The 21,928-nt window shown below is 39.6% G+C and overlaps 1 protein-coding gene across 5 annotated transcripts in view; it reads left to right on the forward strand.

Annotated features, from left to right (window-relative positions):
• LOC150102596 (uncharacterized) overlaps positions 1–21,928 on the forward strand; it is a 337,088-nt gene that overhangs the window by 178,387 nt on the left and 136,773 nt on the right. For all 5 annotated transcript variants that reach the window (XM_090398992.1, XM_090398995.1, XM_090398993.1 and 2 more), the window contains one exon: positions 9,709–10,013. In XM_090398992.1, coding sequence (XP_090255118.1) covers positions 9,709–10,013 — 305 coding nt within the window. The remainder of the gene's footprint in view (positions 1–9,708; positions 10,014–21,928) is intronic.

The following is a 21,928-nucleotide window of genomic DNA, read 5'->3' on the forward strand; positions in this document are numbered from 1 at the left end:
GGAACTTCATACACTCCTGGGTGTGCTAAAGGGTGAAGGTTATCCTTTGGCGAGCGGATCAGAGTTGCCAGCTTGACATGAGGCTTGAAGGTGGTGCGAAGGCCATGTTTCAACAATACTTTGGCTATCTTTTCCGATGTACCTCTGATATAGGGAATGGAAATGGTCATGTTGTATTCTTGTGTATTGGGGGGGGGGGGCAGAGTAATGGGCCTATGTAGTATTTTTTCCGATTGTAGCTGTTGGCTAAGAACGTATGGTGCAGGTACTGAAGTTCAGTGGTCAGAGCTGTATCGTTAGAACAAATGGCTCTGGCTCTGTGTGTAAGGGTTTTTAAAATTCCGTACTGTTGGACTGGATGATGATGTGATTGTTTATGTAGGTATCTTCCTGTGTGTGTAGGCTTCCTGTAAATAGAAAAAGATAGTGATCCATCTGAAAGGTGGGTGACTAACGTGTCAAGAAATGGTAGACATTTATTTGATTCTTTTTCTACTGTGAAGTGAATTTTGGGGTGTTGGCTGTTTAGGTAGGTGACAAAAGCATCCAAAGTGTCTTGTCCACGGGGCCAGATGGCAAACACATCATCTACATAGCGCAACCAAACTTGTGGCTTGTATGTAGCTGTGGTAAGTACTTTGTTTTCAAAGTGTTCCATGTAAAAATTTGCTAACGGAGGGGGAACCCATAGCAGTACCATTAATCTGTTTGTAGAATTCCCCCCCCCCCATCTAAAGTAACCTGCATTCATGGTAAATTGAAATAATTCAAAAATATCAGGGGGAAATTTAGACTTGATTAAATCAAGAGTGTCTATAAGTGGTACATTGGTAAATAGGAAGCTAAGTCGCTTGCCCCTCTTACTGGCAACTCCTCTACTTTTGTAAAATATTCAATCCATTTCAAAACACTGGTTAAAAATCTAATCCTAAAAAATTCAGACATAATGGTTAGTTTCGATGTCACCTCCCTATTTACCAATGTACCACTTATAGACACTCTTGATTTAATCAAGTCTAAATTTCTCCCTGATATTTGTGAATTATTTCAATTTACCATGAATGCAGGTTACTTTACATGGGGGGGAAATTTCTACAAACAGATTAACGGTACTGCTATGGGTCCCCCCCCCCCCCCCCCCCCCCCCCCCCCCCCCCCCCCGTTAGCAAATTTTTACATGGAACACTTTGAAAACAAAGTACTTACCACAGCTACATACAAGCCACAAGTTTGGTTGCGCTATGTAGATGATGTGTTTGCCATCTGGCCCCATGGACAAGACACTTTGGACGCTTTTGTCACCTACCTAAACAGCCAACACCCCAAAATTCACTTCACAGTAGAAAAAGAATCAAATAAATGTCTACCATTTCTTGACACATTAGTCACCCGCCTTTCAGATGGATCACTATCTTTTTCTATTTACAGGAAGCCTACACACACAGGAAGATACCTGCATAAACAATCACATCATCATCATCCAGTCCAACAGTACGGCATTTTAAAAACACTTACACACAGAGCCAGAGCCATTTGTTCTAACGATACAGCTCTGACCACTGAACTCCAGTACCTGCGCCATACGTTCTTAGCCAACGGCTACAATCCCTACAAAATAGAAAAAATACTACATAGGCCCATTACTCTGCCCCCCCCCCCCTAATACACAAGAATACAACATGACCATTTCCATTCCCTATATCAGAGGTACATCGGAAAAGATAGCCAAAGTATTGTTGAAACATGGCCTTCGCTCAAGCTGGCAACTCTGATCCGCTCGCCAAAGGATAACCTTCACCCTTTAGCACACCCAGGAGTGTATGAAGTTCCATGTGACTGTGACCTGGCCTATTATGGGCAAACAGGAAGATCAGTGAACATCCGCCTGGAAGAACATGAAAGATACATTCGCTACTATTACTATGGCAAGTCGGGACTGGCAGACCACGCTTTGGACACTCCTTCACACAGGATTAGATGGAGGAAAACGAATGTGCTATTTAGGAGTTGTTATAGAGCTGAAAGATTATTTTTTGAGTCAGCAATGGCCTTGAAGAATTCTCCCAACCTTAACAAATATGGTTGCATTAATTTGCCAAAAATTTGGGAGACGGTTATCCTAAGAAAAACTCCTGGATAACTGCTGCCTTTTTTTTTTTTTTTTTTCGTTAGAGGGCGCCAAAAATAGGACTTTAGATCTTTTGTCTTTTGCAATTATGTTGTTTCACTCACTCACTGTCGCGTTTACATGTGTGTTGTGCTCTGATGATGCTGAGTTGAAAATCAGCGAAATATTAGCGTTAATGAAACATCCTTGTGGATAAAAGTGTTTGTGGTGTTGTTAATACCGTGAAAAATAAGTCATGAATAACCATCAATGTCTAAGCTTATCAGTTATATTAATGATGTTGGCGAAGATTTGGATGGAGATATTCAGTTGTTTGCAGGTGATGCAAAAGTTGGGATAAACCATAAAGAGTAGTGAAGATATTGTGGCCTTACAAGAACACTTGAATAAATTGAGTGATTGAGCACGGAAATGGGGGATGTGAGTTCAATATTGCAAAATGTAAGGTTTTAAAATTTGAAAAGCAAAGATGGGATACAGAATTTATTTCTGGTGAGAACATATTGTTGGAGGTAGAGGAAATAAGAGATCTGGGGGTGTTAGTGGATAAGGATCTAAAATTTAGGGGACACATCACCAAAATTGTGAAGACAACACAAAGGCTTCTGGGAATGATGCGGAGGACACTGACATGGTGATGAGAAATCTTGTCAAAAAGATAAAAATAGCTATATCCAAAACATCTGTAAAGAAATAGAAAGACACTCCAACTAATGAAACAATAGATTTATTGATGAAGGTTAAGGAGATAACCGAAAAATTCAAACCAAAACTTAATATAATTGCAGAGGAAAATGGCAAGATCTTAAATGACACTAATGACATAGCCAGAAGATGGAAAGAGTATTGTACTGAGCTTTACAAGGACCTAGCTATTCAACAAGAAGATAGAGCTATGGAAAACATGGAAACGGAAGTGGAGATCCTGAAATGTGAAGTAGAACAAGCAATCAAAAAATTAAGGAAAAACAAAGCACCAGGTCCTGATTCAATACCAGCTGAAATGCTGAAAAACCTTGGAGAGAATGCAGTCAACTGGATACATGGTTTATGCAACAAAATCTGGAAGATGGGAAGATGGCTGAATGACTGGACTAGTTCCACCATCATCCCAATCTACAAAAAAAAGGCAATCACAACAATTGTGAAAACTACCGTACCATTGCCCTTATCTCACATACCAGCAAGATTTTACTACACATTATTAAGGAGAGATTACAAAGTTTTATAGACCATCAGATTTCAGAAGAGCAAGCAGGATTCAGAAAAGGTCGAGGGACTAGAGATCATATATATCTAACATCAGACAAATAATCGAAAAAGCAAAGGAATTCAACTTAAGCCTTTGTCTATGCTTTATAGATTACTTCAAGGCCTTTGACTACATGAGGTGTGATATCATGCAAGAAACAGGAATACCAAATGATCTATTAATCCTCATAAAGAACTTATATCGGAAATCAAGTAATAGTAAGAATTGAAAACTCATTGTCCCCTGCATTCCAATTTGAAAAAGGATCAAGACAAGGATACATACTCTCACCATTACTATTCAACCTTTACAGTGAAATTATAATGTTAAGATCTCTAGAAAAGTGGAATGGAGGCATTAAATTAGGTGGCCGAACAATCACTAGCCTACGATATGCAGATGACACAGTGATAATAGCAACAAGCAAACAGGAATTAAAATCTATTCTAAATCAATTAGAATGGGAAAGTTTAAGCTACAGTTTACAAATCAAGATAAAACCAAAATAATGATTTTAAACAATGCCGAAGAGATAGATATAGAAGGAATTGAAATTGTTGACCATTTCAACTACCTGGAGTGATAATAAAAAAAGATGGATGTAAAAACGACATAAGAAGAAGAATAGCACTAGCTAAGAAAACGATGACTGATTTAACTAAGATCTGGAAAGACAGGCACATCTTCAAAAAGACGAAAATTAATCTTGTAGAAACCTTAGTTTTTTCGATCTTTCTCTATGCTTCCGAGTCTTGGACAATGACAAAAGATGACAGAAGAAGAATTGAGGCGTTCGAACTCTGGTGCTGGAGAAGAATGTTAAGAGTGTCTTGGACAGGAAAGTGCACAAACAAAGTATCCTAGAACTGAATATCCACACAAGACTGATAAACATAATTGAAAATAGAATACTGCAATATTTTGGACACATATATAGAAGGGAAGGCAACTGCCTGGAAAAAATAATCATCCAGGGTAAACTGTGTGGGAAAAGATAAAGAGGAAAACTTCCCAACAGGCGGATTGACCAAATATCAAGAATCACTGGATTTAAACTAGAACAAGCAATAAGAGAAGCACAGGGGAGAAAGAAATGGCGAAGCGTCATCAGGAAGGTCATGAGTCCTTGGATATGAGGAAATCCGAGAGAGATAGGAAAAGAAAACCAGAATGTCCTTTAAAGAGATTCACTGATGACTTCTAAGGCTGGAACAGGCCACTCTAGGCCTAAATCCTTGAAAAGCTTGATGATGATGATCCATAATGTGTAAAAAAAACTAGTAAAATAATAATTTTTTGTTGTGTTCATTTTGTTATACTGGGATTATTGAAAACCTCAGATATAGTTTCTTATATCTGAGGTTTTGGTGTAATGTTGATACATATAATCAGGTATCACTTTATGTAGTCTAGGTACTGAAAGGTATTCAATTTAAAATTGAGAGATGGCTTCAAAAAGATTCTTGGTATAGTTTCCAAATTTTCTCAAACTTTGTCCACCCACAACAGTACTGTTAGGTTATATATCTTTTATTATTATTATTATAGCTGAGACCTCCGTGAAGTAATAGAACTCATTCTGGGAGACCCATGTCAGACAACTCTGTCTTTTATACGACTCCTTACGCTCATAAGCTTGTTCACCATTCATGATCACTACCGTATCAGGTAATGCATTCCATGGTCCAACTACCCTCCATGCAAAAAAGACCATTTTCATTTGCAACTTCCAAGAATAGTCCCTTGTCCTCACTCCTTCCTCTTGTTCTACCAGATGAAAGATTTCCCTGGTGTCAATCCCATAAATACTTCTCAACAGTTTAAATGTCTCAATCATATTACTACTTCTGCCCTTCGAACTCTGCTGTCCACATGCTCGCAGTCTGTCCTCATAACTAACATTATACAATCCTGATATTTTTGTTATCCACTTCTGTGTCTGCTCCAAGGTTAATTTATCCCCGTCAAATACTTGTGACTATATCTGAGCACTATAATCCCGATGTGGTCTAATTGGGGCCTTGTAATTGGCACTGTTCTGTCTCTGCTAGTTAGCACCCTTCTCAGTATTACAGCAATCATATTTAGTTATCTTCACCATCTTGTGATATGTTCCTTAAACTTCAGTTGTTGTGTCATCACTCCAAGATCCCTTGCCACCTCCACTTCCCCTAATTTAATATTTTATTTATTTTCATTTTTTATGTTGAGCCCATACACGAGAGGTTGGATGATCAACCTATAGTACATTAGAGCATATAAGGGTAGTGGGTTGGGAAAGGAGGAACTTGATTACATTTAATTTCAAAGACTGTTTCCTTGATTTCCTTGGGAAACACATCAGGAGGAAGACTGTTCAACCTGATGCAGTAGCAGGGATGAAGGAGGAGGAAAAGAAACTTGTTCTGTGGGTTTCAAGGTGACTGTGAAAAGATATTGAGCAGCAGCTGCATGTGTTCAAACATGCTTAGTACAGAGTGGGGAATTATTGATGCTATTTCTGATAACATTTGGCATTGAATATTTATAGAATACACATATTGCAGAAACCAATATGTGCGAAAGTGGGATGAGTGATTTTTCAAAAGTTTTTTCACTTGGTTCTATTATAAATGTAAAGATGCCAAGAAATTATATTCTTGGTTTAATCCTTTATCCAAGTGTAAGCAAATAAAAATTGCATCACGACTGGGCATAGAGGTTAATGACTTTACATCACTTGCCTTAGTATTCCATAATGCAAAGCACATATCCTTATGGACATGTGCTTGGAATTATGGGATACTAAGGCAAACAGAATACCAGATAACTTGCACCACTCCCATTTGGAGTGGGGCTCTAAGAGCTCTGTCAAAATGCTTGACTCAATTCAGAGGAGAACAATTAGACTTATTAACGACCAGTCTCATACCAACTCATTCTTCCTGCTTGGTTTAATCCTTTATCCAAGTGTAAGCAAATAAAAATTTGCAAGTGAAATGACATCATTTCACTTGCAAATTCATTTCAAATTCATTTCATGACTGGGCATAGAGGCTAATGACTTCACATTACTTGTCATAATTACGGACGTCCTTATGAATGAACACGTATAATGCTATGCATTATACGTGTTCATAAGGATATGTGTTTTGCATTTTGGGATATTAATGCAAGTGATGTGAAGTCATTAGCCTCTATGCTGAGTCATGATGCTATTTCACTTGCAAATTTTTATTTGCTTACACTTGGATAAAGGATTAAACCAAGCGGGAGGAGTGAGTCGGTAAGAGATGGGGCATTAATAAGTCATTGTTCTCCTCTGAATTGAGTCAAGCATTTTGATGGAGCTCTTAGGGCCCCACTCCAAATGGGAGTGGTGCAGGTTATTCGGTATTCTGTTTAGTATGTGAACAAGCTGTGTAAGATCATTATGATGGCAAATGTTTCAGCACCTCTGCATGCAAGTTCTGTACAACTGGAGGAGGAAATCTAGTTGGCGTTGTGGGCATTAAAATCTCCTAATAGGATGATTCTGTTTTGAAAGCAGGACTGGAGAAAATTAATTTTTAAGGAGAGGAAATTAAAGAGCTCAGAGTGGTTAGTTGCATTAGGGGGAGTGACAGAGACTGAATTTATCTGAGTGCAGAAGGCATATTTTCAACCAAATTCTTCCTGCTTGGTTTAATCCTTTATCCAAGTGTAAGCAAATAAAAATTTGCAAGTGAAATGACATCATTTCACTTGCAAATTCATTTCAAATTCATTTCATGACTGGGCATAGAGGCTAATGACTTCACATTACTTGTCATAATTACGGACGTCCTTATGAATGAACACGTATAATGCTATGCATTATACGTGTTCATAAGGATATGTGTTTTGCATTTTGGGATATTAATGCAAGTGATGTGAAGTCATTAGCCTCTATGCTGAGTCATGATGCTATTTCACTTGCAAATTTTTATTTGCTTACACTTGGATAAAGGATTAAACCAAGCGGGAGGAGTGAGTCGGTAAGAGATGGGGCATTAATAAGTCTAATTGTTCTCCTCTGAATTGAGTCAAGCATTTTGATGGAGCTCTTAGGGCCCCACTCCAAATGGGAGTGGTGCAGGTTATTCGGTATTCTGTTTAGTATGTGAACAAGCTGTGTAAGATCATTATGATGGCAAATGTTTCAGCACCTCTGCATGCAAGTTCTGTACAACTGGAGGAGGAAATCTAGTTGGCGTTGTGGGCATTAAAATCTCCTAATAGGATGATTTTGCTGTTTTGAAAGCAGGACTGGAGAAAATTAATTTTTAAGGAGAGGAAATTAAAGAGCTCAGAGTGGTTAGTTGCATTAGGGGGAGTGACAGAGACTGAATTTATCTGAGTGCAGAAGGCATATTTTCAACCAAAGAAGGTCAAAGTTGGGCAATTCTAGGTTGTGTGCTTTCTAGCAAGGTATGTCAAAGAGTGGATGAATGCTCAGATGCCACCCTTGGGTCAAAAGAAGTTAAAGAGTGTGTAGTTTGGAAGGTTGAGATGAATAATGCTGGGGGAAGGTGAGAAGTGAGATTTGAGTTTCTGCCAAAAAGAGTAGGTGGGGTTTGATAGACTGAAGATGGTAGTGGAAACTATTAAGGTTGTGCTTGGTCATTAATGGAGGCCATGGATATGCAAGGTTCTGTGGGGAATATATTTGACTGCAGTGGTATTGCACATTTCCTATGCAGTACCAGCACACTAGTCTCTATGGTGGCGTCGCTTGATTTTTGCACTAATTTAGCTTGTTTGTAGTCTATATCTATTCTGTTTGGCCATTTTGGCATTTTTCTTCTAGTTGTTTTCGAAGATGATGACTTTGTTCTCCCAGGGCAAATGTTAGTTCTGGTCGAGCACATAATTATGATTGAGGGTAAATGTCCTTGAACTTGTTGTATCACTTTTATTAGTAAGTTCTATCAATAGAGTATGCAATCTCCCATTAATGGAGCCCAAATTTCAAGACCTTACATTTAGTTGTGTTAAACTGATACTTCTATTACTTTGCCCATCTTCCATCCAGCTTATTCAAATCCTTTTAAAGGGCTGCCACATCAGCACTTTTACTGATAATTCTATCTTGCTTCACATCATCATCAAACAACTGAATATCTCTCTGCAACCCAATGATAATATCATTGGCAAGGGTTAAACAGTAGAGGTCTTGGCACTGGTACCCAACTTGTGATTTGCTCTATTGACATTGCTCCCTCATGCAAAAACTCTCTGGTATCTATCAGACTGCAACACTCCAGTGTATTTCTATAACTTAATAACTTACCCCATACATTGTTACTTAAATACCAAATTGTCATGTGCCTTTGTAAAAATCCAAAACAAAAAATGGCAATATATGCTTTTTCGTCATCAGCAGCTAAAAAGAAAATAACTGAAACGAATGCCTTTTAACAAATCCATGCTGACACAGATAACATTACCCTAATCTGCCCAATGTTGTTCGTGATCTCTCATAATTTTTCCAGAATCTTAACAGCCAAATACACCTTTGTTCTATCACCACCCTCACTGACACCATCTTACCCTACTTTCACTTTATGGGTGCCTTTCCTGTGACCAAACTTTTGTTGAAAAGACACGGTCACAGTGGAGCTGTCAGTTTACAAAAACAGTTGCTAACCTCAGTAAATAGTTTTATTTAATGTTGCAACAATACTTCATAATGCATTTTATTCATTTGGTTGATTAAAAATGTATTTTAAGTATTATTATTATTGTACATTCATCCCCATGCAAATATGTATAATATAGTGAAATTTGTTTTAATATTCAAGTGAAAATTAATGCTGACATGAAATTTAATATTAAAGTGAAATACAGTATATGATTTTACATGGAGAACTGTGAGTGAATTACCAGAATATGTTGTTAATGGAGGCAGTGTTAAGGATTTTAAGATTTAGTACAATAAATATGTTGTTAGTCTAATGACCCTCCTATGATGAGTCTGCTGATTCCATGGAGGCTGTATTAATAATAATAATATGTTTTGCTACTTAGTTCAGTAAACTTTCATTAAAGATTTGATATTATCAAATTTGTTACAACAAATTTGATAATTTGTTGTAATCTTTCTATAACTGTTGTTGAATGAACCTCCCATGATAGTCTGTCGACTCCATTGAGGGTGTAATAATTAATATTTTGCTACATAGTTCAATAAACTTTCATTAAACATTTGTTTTGTTGTAATCTTTCTGTAATTGTAACTTATTTTATGCTAAATATGCCTTTATATATAGTATCTGAATCAAATACATTCCTCTGTTAATTTTTCAATAAAAGGAAATTTTAATTTCAGCAATTCCACTTGCTCCTCCATGTCGAAAAAGAGATTCTGATGCAGTTCTCTGTGAAGGTGATGGAGAAGAAAAACAGGATAGTTTTCCAATCAAAAACCATTCTTTTTTTGTGAATGGAGAAAAAAAACAAGATAGTTTCTCAATGAAAAATCCTTCTTTTTTTGTGAGTAAAGAAGAAAAACATGATGCAGAAAGTAACAAGCAATTGCAGACAATTTCTAATAAGAAAAATTCTGTCCAAAATAATAATAGTATATTAACAGTGGTCTCCAAAGAGTTACCAACAAGTCACTTAACTTGTCAAGTATGATTTTTTCATTTGTTATAATAGCATGAATTTCAGATATTCATTTCTCATGGTTTATTATTTTTTTTTAACAATCGCCATTCTTAAAAGTCATCTAAAAATGCTGTTATATTTATATAACACATGTCCATTTTACCACCATCCTTGGCATAAGCATCATAAATGATGCACTGCATCATCTAGACCACACCTATTTTTTTCTCAGAAACCCAAATTGAGCTACAACAACCACCACGACAGGTTCACCTTAACTGTCCAAATTACTCTTTCATGATTCCTTCTCCAAAGAGGATGGTACCCCTGCCTTTGTGCGATCTGACAGATAGCTAGATATGCCAAATTTTAGAATCCTCTACTTTTTAACTGTGGCTTGAGGTTTCATTGTCCTATTCAGTAATGTTCATCTGTTGATGTATTTGCCATTTTCCAATTTCTGGAAACTCTGTAACCTCTTTATCTTATGAGATCGTGTTTGGTTAGTCAGCATGTTGTTTGTGTTACAGTGTACACAGGTCAGATGGACAACTTCAATGATCTTAGTTGGAGCCGTGAGCTACTTTGATTGTTGGGGTGAACAAGATGGTGATTGGAATTTGACAACAATCCTGGAAAATAATCAGGAAATTGAAGTTTTTGTCCCTACTGCATCCAGAGGTGCAGCATGTTTATGTCCTTACAAATTGGAAATATCTTAATTACAATCATTGTAAAGGACCTGATGGATGGTGAGCAGAGCAAGTGTGCTGAGCACAAGTTGAATACAAGTGAATGAGGGTAAGGGGATCAGGGGCGTGCCAGCCATATGTGCAATGTGCGATGCACACAGGCACCAGGATAGTAAAGGCGTCAGAGAGGAAGAAATACTTAAAAAAAAACGTTTTTTTTAAGTGATTTTTATTGGGGGGGGGGGAGTAGGGGCGCCAACTAAAATTTTGCACACAGGCGCTGGACACTACTGGCACGCCCCTGAAGGGGATGAAGAAAAAGCTGGTGTAAAATAAAGCACGAATGTGCTTTATTTTACACCAACATTTACAACAATGCATCTGCTCTAATGAAAGCTCTTACAGTAGGAGAAAAAACAAACAGCAAGCAAAAAAACGAATTCACCGATATGTATGTGCGTGTGCTAATATAGTACATAATCCAAACAGAGACATGGGATGGAAAGTCCAAATAATTACTGATCATCTGAAAAGTATAAATTTTATATATCACTTGAGAATGATTTTTTGTAAATATATGAAGAGGATATCTTAGCAAAATGTGCAAAAAGAAATAAGAAAAGTCATCTTACTTTGTATGGATATATAATAGATCCTGGTAAAAAGTTTTTATTTTCAAATTTTATTTATTTATTTTTTAATGTGACTCCCACCCACAAAAAGTTGTAAACCATGGGTGAGCTATTTAGATGGCAATGAAGTGTTTACTAGGCAATGAAGTGTTTACTCACTTTAAAATGCAGTTTTCAGGGTTTAAATAGCATTCATGAAATTACTGAGGGGGGGGGGGGCTGCAAAAACTGTATCACGAAGTAAATGCCATATTCATTACCTGTCTGCATTTGTTATCATTATCCTTTCTGGAATGTACCTTTGGTGGGTAGTACAACATGCTATTTTAGCCTTCTTTGTGCTTTGTGCCTTATGTTAAAGATACCAAGCAATTTTAAACCTGGTTTTACTCCATTTTTTCCAAGTAAGCAAACAGACAAAATGTCAAGTTTGCGCCTGCAATTTATGCAAGACTAGCTGATCCCACAGGTAGTGCAAGACCAAGGCAACTCGTGGTAGACGTGGAGCAAGCTCTGATCACTAATCTTAATATTTACCCTTAATGCTGAAACACATCTCCAAGAAGGGGATGTATGATGTTTTGTATTAAAGGCAAGGGGCCACTACCCAGACCGGTTTCGACCTTTATTGAGGTAGAATGGGAGTTCATGTCTCTCATCATTGGCCTTTGGAGAATAAAGCATGCTGAGGATCAGCAGACAGTAAAAGAGGAGTATGATATAAGATAGAGTAGGATAGTAGGAGGTAAAAAGAGGCCTCAGTCAACCTGTTTAGCCTTATTGGCTAATTGGTCTGTAACATATAATCTCAATTTATCTGTTCAGAAAAAGGCTAAACATAGACTTTTGTCTATAGTTCACATATTATTTTATCTAAAGTAATGATTTACTCCAGTATTAATGGAGGTTCTTTTTATGTTACTAGATATAATATCCTTATTTTTATTCCAGGTAAATAATTTTTTTTTTTTTTTTTTTTAAAGACAAGATGTAAATAATAGGACTTATTTAAATATTTATTTTAAATCTAAAATAACAGGACTTAAGGTCCGGTAAGTAGGAATGAATAGGAACTTACTGAGGAACTTGTATACCTGGTACCACAGGGACTTAGAATGGGGAAGAGACTGGCCCGGGAGATGCCGCTCATGAGGAGCAGCACCACCTCGCAGTAAGCCTTCGCCGCCCGGGTTCTCAGCTCTCTCCCCCTTGTTTGGAGTAAAGAAACCGTGCCAGCGAAAGCTTTGTGGCTAGGGGAGACAGAGTGGTTATTCTTTTTCCTGGGGTGGGGGGGGGGATGGTGGGTTTTTTGGGTTCTCAAGAGATATACAGGGCTTGATGCGTCCCTGTATAAGAAAGCATATTGTCGGTGGTTTGCAGTATTGATTCACAAATTTAAAGTCTCCTAGTAAGTGCCTTTCTTGTGCAAGAAATTTGGGTAAGTAGAAAAAGAAACCTTTTCTTATTCTTGCATACATTAAATTTGCATCTCGTACCTGGGATTTTTTCCATACTTTCCAGATGTGATATTTTAGTACATTGATTAGGAAGATAGTGAACTTTTGGGTTTTTTGGACTGGTGGCGGGAATTGTAGTCGTACGACCTCTTCTACTGTCAGCAGTAGAAGAGGTCGTACGACCTCTTCTACTGTCAGCATGGGGATTCCCAATGCTGTGCTGAGTCTCCGCCAGATGCATTGGGCTGGTGGGCAAAAATAAAAGAAGTGGTCCACCGTTTCCACGTCCCGGCAGACATCGCAGAATGGGTTGCACGGGTTAGGTACATGCCGGGATTTCACCTGTTTCACCGGGAGCCACCCGTAGACTATTCTCCAGGTTAGATCCTGATGAAAAGGCTGTCCCCAGCTATTTTTGATGTTTCTGAAGAGAATTTCATTATTTGTACTAAGATTGGGTGTATCACGCCTGGAAAGTTGGAAGAAATCCCAGTATACTGCTTTGGGTTTGTGTGTGAGGATTGCTATTCCTCTGTCTCTGAGTGTTGTGATCGATTTCACTACTGTACGGTACCACTTGGGCACCCCCCCCTTGCGCGGGGTCCAGCATAGACCGTGATCCCAAAGAGGGGGAGGAAAAGTCTATAAAATATCTAATTAGTAGGCCAGAAATGTGGTTGGAGTTTAAGGCCTTCCGTACGGTTTTGAACGTGTTTGCTTGTAGCAAGCTTTTGTGATCGGGCAGAGCATAACCCCCTTCTTCCTGTTTGAGTTGTAGGTATTCTTTCTTTACTTCGTGTTTTCTCCCATTCCAGAAGAAATCCAGGAGTTCTTTTGATAATTTATTTTCTTGTGCCAGTGTGATGCCTGTGATATTGACAGTGTGCCTCAGCATTGGGGTGACGATTGTTTTTATTACTGTCGCTCTGCCATAAAAGGAGAAGAAGGTTGGTTTGAACAGCCTTATCCTTTCCCTGCTTGTCTCCTGCAATTTTTGGATTGGTAGTGCTAGGGTGTCTGAAAAGGGCACGCCTAGTATAGTTAGGGGCTGTGTCTGTAGCGTTAAACCGTAGGGAAGTCCAGTGCTATGGAAATTTCCGAAACTTTTGATTTTGGTTTTTTGTGCATTAACGCGAAGACCACTGACTATGCTGAATTTTTGCAGCGTGTGCAGATAGATATAGATGGACTCAGAGTCTCTGAGTGTAGCCACTACATCGTCTGCATATGCCACTATTTTGCATTGTCTGGAGCCTTGGGGCAGTGGAATACCGTTAATTGCGGGGGTGTTATCAATTATTTTGATTAGGGGTTCTAATACTAGGGAGAAGAGGAGGGGGCTTAGCGGGCAGCCTTGCCTAACCCCTCTCTTTATGCGGATTGGTTCTGTTAGAAACCCATTAATAGATAGTTGGGTCGTGGCTTCTGCATACATGTTTTTAATTGTACGCCGAAGTCTCGGGCCCACGCCTGTTTTTTTTTAGGATGTTCTGCAAGTACCTGTGGTTGACGCTGTCAAACGCTTTCTCCAGGTCGGTGGAGAGAAGTGCCAGGGGGTATTTTTTCTCTTTGGCCAGTTTGATCAAATCTCTTAACAAAAAGAGATTAAATTCCATAGATCTACCAGGGATCCCGTAGACCTGTGAGCTTGTTATTATTTTTTCAATACCGCCCTTAAGGCGCGTGCAGATAATTTTTGCAAAAATCTTGTAGTCTACGTTGGTTAGGGAGATTGGACGCAAGTTATTCGACAAGGTCCGATCTCGGTCTTTCTTGGAGATAAAGATGGTGTTGATCTTAACGAATTCCTCGGGGATGTTTCCCGAAGTGAGGAATTCATTAAAGATGTTTATTAATGCTGCCAATGCAAATTCCCAGATCTATAGAATTCTATCCCCAGTCCGTCTGGCCCTGGGGTGTTCTTTGTTTTCATCATTCTGCACGTGGCCTTTAATTTGGCTGCAGTTATCGGCCTGTCCTGCAGGGCACTAAGATGATCGGGAAAACGTGTTGCATCCCACTCACTGAAGTCATCCGTGCCCTGCCGGTCAGAGAAGATACCGATATACTGCTGATGAAAGTGACGGAGTATTTCGTGGGTTAAGCGTAAAATCTGGCCCTTCTCCTCGATCTGGTGAATCGTTTTCTCATCATTAGCCACCACCCGTTGTTGGTTGTAGAATGCGGCGGAAGGTGTTTCCAAATTTCTGAGATAGAGTCTCGTTCGAAAATCGAGGTCTTCGACTCTTCTCTGCCGCTCTTGCTGCAGCTCTATTTCTACTTGCCTGATAAGATGTCCACAGGGAACTCCGCTCCGTTCATTTGTCTGGTACCAGCCGAGTTCCCTGTAGAGATCCTTCAGCCGTTTGCGTTGTTGGTAGGCCCTTTCGTGCCCGCATTTTTGGAACAGTTCCCTAGCCTGCCACTTGAAGCTCAGCCAGTTTTCCCAGTCCCAGTTGGTGTTTGTCCATCTGTCACAGAGGTTCTGTAGCTGGTCGCTAAAAAGACTGGGAAAGGTGGGAGGAAGCCTCCAAGGCCCTCTGGCTGTTTCCATAACCTCTGGGAGCGTGATTTTGAGTATGACCATTTTGTGGTCGGTTGTCATGTTGTACACTGCAGTGTGACGTATCCTCTGAACATATTGTTCCAAGTTTTGGGACACGTACACCCTGTCTAGTCTTGTCGCTATCTGGCCGCGGCACCACGTAGTTTCTACTTTGGAGGGGTTATTCCGCCTCCAGATATCGACGAGATCAAAATTAATACAGCATTGTTTTAAAGCGGCAATGCCGCCAGTTCCGTTGTTTGGATTCCTACCGATTTTGTCTAGACGTGTGTCTTCCACACAGTTCCAGTCTCCTGAAACTATTAGGTGTTCTGCTCCCAGGAGATAGTTTTCAAGGGCAGAGAAGAGACCAGTTCTGTGGTATGGATTGTTTGGGGCGTAAACTGCAGCCAGTCGGATGGTACGGCCACCGTACTTCCAGTCCACCGTTACTAGGCGTCCTGTGGCGTCTTTTTGGACGTTGAAGAATCCCCCGCGATTGGGGGGCGAATTAGTATCCCCACCCCTCGCGAGTGAGCGTCCCTGAAGCACCAGTAGCTGGTGACCGGATAGCTTCTTGAGAAGTTCTCCACGTCCCAGTGCTTATAGAAATGGGTTTCTTGTATCAGGAGGATATTGATTTTGTGTGTTAACATTAGCCTCCAGACAGTGCTTTGTGCAAAGGGGTTGCGTAGTCCGTTAGTGTTTAAGGTTGCGATTTTAACTTCCATGTTGGTGTTAGTAATAGGGGGGGGGGGGCGTTATCTGTTGGTTGTTCTATGCAGGCCAGTTCTGGTTCCTCGTCGGTGCTGGTTTCATATTCAGCACCCGAGTCAATGACGAGCCTGTTTGGGGAGTCCCTCTCCCCTTCGTCTTCAGAGTCCATTTCGTGGACTTGTGGTTCTGTCAGTTGATCCCTTACTGGGGGTAGGCTCTCTAGCATTGTTACGTCATTGTCGAGGGGCTTTGTGCCTATTGTTTGACATCGACCTTTAGTATGGGTATACTCTGTCTCGTCCTCCGATGACATCAGGCTGCTTTGTTTCGCTTTTTTCTTTTCTTTTGATTCCGTTTCTCTTGTGCGCTTTGTTGGGGCACTGGGTGTGACTTCTTCCTCTTTCCTGCGCGTTTCATAGTTTGCCACCTTGATGCTGGCGATGTTGTCCTGCATGTGGCGGCTTGCCTTGGATATCTTTTGGGTTTTTGTGGAGGTTGTGATTTCCGTTGATGCTCCCTTTTCAGCCTGTTGGCAGAGCTCCGGAAAATCGCTCCTTGCTACTGTCTCAGGCTTCCCGATGGGTGTAGCCCTAATCGGTGTTATGGTCCCTCCAATTGCTTCTGAGCTTGTCCTGTTTGGACATGTGTCCACTTTGTGGGTCAGATCCCCACACTTCAGACAAGGTTCCGTACAGCTTTCTATTTTATGTTTTGATGCTTTGCAATTTCTGCATTGTATTTGAGGGCAATCTGCTCCAAGGTGTTCTTCCGAGTTACATCTAAAGCATCTTCTTTTCACACCCGGCTAGTTGATCATTACCCTCGTTCCCCCTAAAAAAATGAAGTTGGGGACTTCTTTTTTCATTTCAATCTGGATTTCGACGTCTCCTGTTTTCCATCCTTTATAGTCTGTGTACTCCATTGCTTTAACCTCGTGAATTTCCCCCCATTGGCTAAAGAATTTCTTGACTTCAGGTTCGTTCTCTAGGTATTCTAGTGGAAACCTGGTTATTTTTAGCGTTTTGCGTAGGCTCCCTACTAGAAACGGTATGATTGTTTGTCCACAACAAATGAAACCCTCTAATAATTTCTTTTTTGTTTGTTCGCTTTTGACCACTATTTGGAATCTATTTTTGGAATCTATTGTTCCCATAAGGTATAAAACCGTATATATTTTCAGCCCCTACTGTTTCGATTAGAGCTCTCGCTAACGCCTGCTGATCTACGGGCTTCGTGAGCTCGATACCGAGCGTCCTAGTTCTAGGCAAAAAATGCGACATGGTTACAGAAATTCCTGACTACTGGGTGTAGAAAGGGGATGTAAGGGAAGGCAAAATCGAGGAACGTTGGGCGTTCCTCGCCGCAAACAAAGCGATACCAGAATAAACGGATAAAACAGGCAATAAAAAGAAAAAAAGGTCTTACCAAAGCTGGGGTACTACTGCAGAATCTGAGCATGGAGCTCTCTTTTCGGGCCGTTGAAACTGGATCTTCTTGAGAGGTAGACGTCTGCCTTCGGCCGGAGCTTTCTCGGGGGTCCTCGGGAACTGTCTCTGGAATCCGCTGCATTCTGTCGATGTCGATATTGAGGTCTCATCAGTGAGTAGCCAGATATTGAGGTCTCATCAGTGGGGAGCCAGGCTAGAAATGCCAAGATTTAGTAATGCAGAGCTTGTAAGTATTTTACCAAAACGAGTTACCATAAGGTGTTATAACTTTATTAAATAAAAATCTCAGGAGGAGATATAGATGTAGAAAGTATTTTTAACTTGGGTATAGTTATGTTAAAGATACCAAGCAATTTTAAACCTGGTTTTACTCCATTTTTTTCCAAGTAAGCAAACAGACAAAATGTCAAGTTTGCGCCTGCAATTTATGCAAGACTAGCTGATTCCACAGGTAGTGCAAGACCAAGGCAACTCGTGGTAGACGTGGAGCAAGCTCTGATCACTAATCTTAATATTTACCCTTAATGCCAAAACACATCTCCAAGAAGGGGATGTGTGATGTTATGTATTAAAGGCAAGGGGCCACTACCCAGACCGGTTTCGACCTTTATTGAGGTCTCATCAGTGGGGAGCCAGGCTAGAAATAAACTTGACATTTTGTCTGTTTGCTTACTTAGAAAAAATGGAGTAAAACCAGGTTTAAAATTGCTTGGCATCTTTAACATAACTATACCCAAGTTAAAAATACTTTCTACATCTATATCTCCTCCTGAGATTTTTATTTAATAAGGTTATAACACCTTATGGTAACTCGTTTTGGTAAAATACTTACACGCTCTGCATTACTAAATCTTGGTATTTCTAGCCTGGCTCCCCCACTGATGAGACCTCAATAAAGGTCGAAACCGGTCTGGGTAGTGGCCCCTTGCCTTTAATACAAAACATCATACATCCCCTTCTTGGAGATGTGTTTTGGCATTAAGGGTAAATATTAAGATTAGTGATCAGAGCTTGCTCCACGTCTACCACGAGTTGCCTTGGTCTTGCACTACCTGTGGGATCAGCTAGTCTTGCATAAATTGCAGGCGCAAACTTGACATTTTGTCTGTTTGCTTACTTGTAAAAAATGGAGTAAAACCAGATTTAAAATTACTTGGTATCTTTAACATAACTATACCCAAGTTAAAAATACTTTCTACATTTGTGCCTTCTTATTCTTAATGTGCTTTTATGCTTTTGGTGGGCTAAGGATTTTAATTATTCTTTATATATATATATATATATATATATTTATTTATTTATTTATTTTTTTATTTATTTTTTACATGGCCTAGAAACTCTGTTCTAGAGATCAAACAGAATTTTTGAGCTACTTCAGGTCTCCAGTAAGTAGGAAAACTGTGTCATACTAGGCAATGAAATCTCCTGACTGAAAGCCATCACCGACATCTGTGGCTAGATTTGAACCTGTAGCCTGTTAGTTGAAGAGCAGATATATTAACCACTGGTTTAACCAGGCCAGCTAATTATCAAGGTTGATTTGATTGTTCCTCATATAAGCATACAGAACTTTTCTGAAAAATCTTGATTCATTTGCTATGATTTTCCATGTTCTATTGTTGCGTTTGCATTGGTGTAGATGATGATGATGATGATGATGATGGTAGTTGCAGTTCGTTATTGTTGGTGGATTTGAGTGGTGGAGAAGGAGAGTTGTGGAATAGGTGCCCTCCTTCGATGAGTCTTTGGACTCCCTGGAGGTGTCACGTAACATTAATAATAATATATCTGAAGCTTAACTTTTTTTCAATCCACTTACCCAGTCACTGAAGTAATCCTCTTAAAGGACGTAAATGCCACTACAAGTGGCTTGCTTCTCTTTTCCAATTCCACTGAGAAGCTGGAAGAAATGTGGAACTATTTTTATATTACTCCCATCTATAACAGGCAGCAGTGCATTGTGTGGGAAGGGATCAGGAACATAGTAATCTTTTGATATTCTTCTTAAACAGTTACAGGTTGTAGTCGCTTGAAAATACATCATGGAAGGAGACTGTTCCAGAGAACTGGAACAGTTCTGGTAGATGGAATGAAAGATGACTGCGAGTAGTAGGTTTGATGATTATGCAATTTGATCATAAAGGGATGTTGAGCAGTTGTTGCTGGAGCTCCTGTAGATCTGGCAGAAATGGAAGGCATAATGGATGCTAGTTCTGCTAAACAGCAGCCATGGAAATATCTGTAAAAGAGACTCAATATGGAGAACTGATTTTCTATTGGAAAGTGGCTGAAGACCTCCTTTTCTGAGCAGCATCAATAATTTTTGGATAGGTCTTAGGTACACCACCCCAAACATGAGAGTAGTATTCCAAAATTAGCCAGATATGGGGATTTATACAGAATAATAATAATTATTATTATGTGACACCTCCAAGGAGTCCAAAGACTCATCGAGAGAGGGCACCTACTCTACAACTCTCTTTCTCCACCACTCAATCCACCAACTACAGCGAACTGCATCATCTACACCAATGCCATCTACTACCCACCACCAGCACTAGTATTTTCACAGACAATCACAAACATCCATTTCCATGGTGGGATTCGAACCTGCAGCATTTTAGCTGGAGAGTGGATATACTAACCACTTGGCCAACCAGGATGGCTGACTAAGTAACTGGTCAGAAGAGAAGTATTCTCTTGAGCAAGAAAAGGATATCCAGTTTTTTAGAAAGTTGAGGATGCTATATATGCCAGTCAAGGTTTGGAGTAAGTCAGTATAAGAAGAGAGATTTGTTTTGATTGTTGAGCTGAGCATTATCAGAAGTACGTGGAAAAGATCTGAGGTCTCTTTATTTGTGAGAATGTGATTTGAAAGCATTGAAAGTGACTAAGTTGTTTCCACCCTAATTATATACTGCAGGGAACAGTGTTCAGAGCACTCATTGCAAATGATCATGAAGCATGAGAAGATGTTTATGCATTGCAAGGCTTGTCATATGATTAGGATGGGTGAAGAGCACTCTTCACTGTCATATGACAGATTCCATCAGAAAAACTATGAATAGCATTTGCAGTCAATGAGAGCACCCACCCTTTTCTTGATTTATATAAATCAGGAAAAGGGTGGGTGAAATGACAAGAGCCCTGAGGGACACCTGTATTTACAGGAAGATCTGAAAGAGAGAGAATGCCTTCCACCATTACACATAGCGGGCAGTCTGAGAGAAAAAATGGAAAACTAGTTACATAGGGAAAAAGGCAGTCCATATTGTGGTAATTTGTTGAGATGCCCTTGATGCCAGCTCCTATGACTTGGAAATGTCAAGTGCAACAGCACAGTTTTCTCCAAACCTTTTCATGATGGCACGTCCGGAGGTGGATGGTATAAGCCAGGAGATCTCTTGTGGATCTAGATTGACAAAATTTATTCTGGTGGTCGCTAATTAGCTAGTAGTTCTCCAGGTGTCATAGAAATTGAGTTGATAACTTTTTCCATTACTCTGGACAATGAAGTGAGAGCAGTAGCTTAATAGCTTGATAGTAGACAATTATCACCTTTATTGGGAATTAACTGTATATGAGCTTGTTTCCATGTTGTAGGGGCAGATGCCAGCTGAGTACCGTTATTGTGTATAGATGATAATGAACAAGTGTTAATTTAGGAGCACATCTCTTGAGCACACAATAGGTGGGAAATCCATCAGGACCAGCTGCGTTTTTGTTATCTAGGTTTTTCAACATTGTTCTGATGTCTTTTTAATGGAAAGTTAGAGGAGGCATGCAGTGCAATGTTCTAGGCAAAGGAGGAGGTAATTTGTCTTGATTATCTGTGGAGGAGTTGGAAGTTAAGCTAGGACATCAGCTTTGTCTTTAGGTACAAGTGTAGCCTGAAAAGTTCTCGGCCTCGGCCATAGATGGCAACACTATTTGCAACATTTTTTTTTTCTAAGTTGGTACATCTGTCATAAGCATCCATGTGAAATTGCAAGTCATTCTATCAAGTAGTTTGTATTATGCAGCTGTCTGAAGCAAAATTGTTGTCTGTATCCCTTGAAATGAATAACATTGAGCATTGTGCGGTTATAAAATTCTTTGTAAAAGAAGGTTTAACGCCAAAAGAAATTCATTCAAAATTCATAAAAGTTTATGGGCATTCTTCTCCTTCGTTTTTGACAATTAAGAATTGGGGTGCCCAGTTTAAACGTGGCCGTTCCAGCCTTAAAGATGATCCACGTGAAGGACGTCCAAAAAGTGTAACAACAGCAGAAATCATTGATCTAATGCACGATATGGTATTGTATGACAGGCGAGTCAAAGTGTGTGAAATTGCTGAAACTATAGACATTTCAAAAGAACATGTAGGATATATTTTGCATGAAGAATTGCAAATGAAAAAGCCTTGATCAAGATTGGTGCCATGCTTGCTCGCAGCAGATCAAAAATGC

This window comes from Typopeltis vanoorti, chromosome 10 (genome assembly GCF_054136105.1).
Source record: "Typopeltis vanoorti isolate ZY-2024b chromosome 10, IOZ_Tvanoo_1.0, whole genome shotgun sequence".
Lineage (NCBI taxonomy): Eukaryota > Metazoa > Arthropoda > Arachnida > Uropygi > Thelyphonidae > Typopeltis > Typopeltis vanoorti.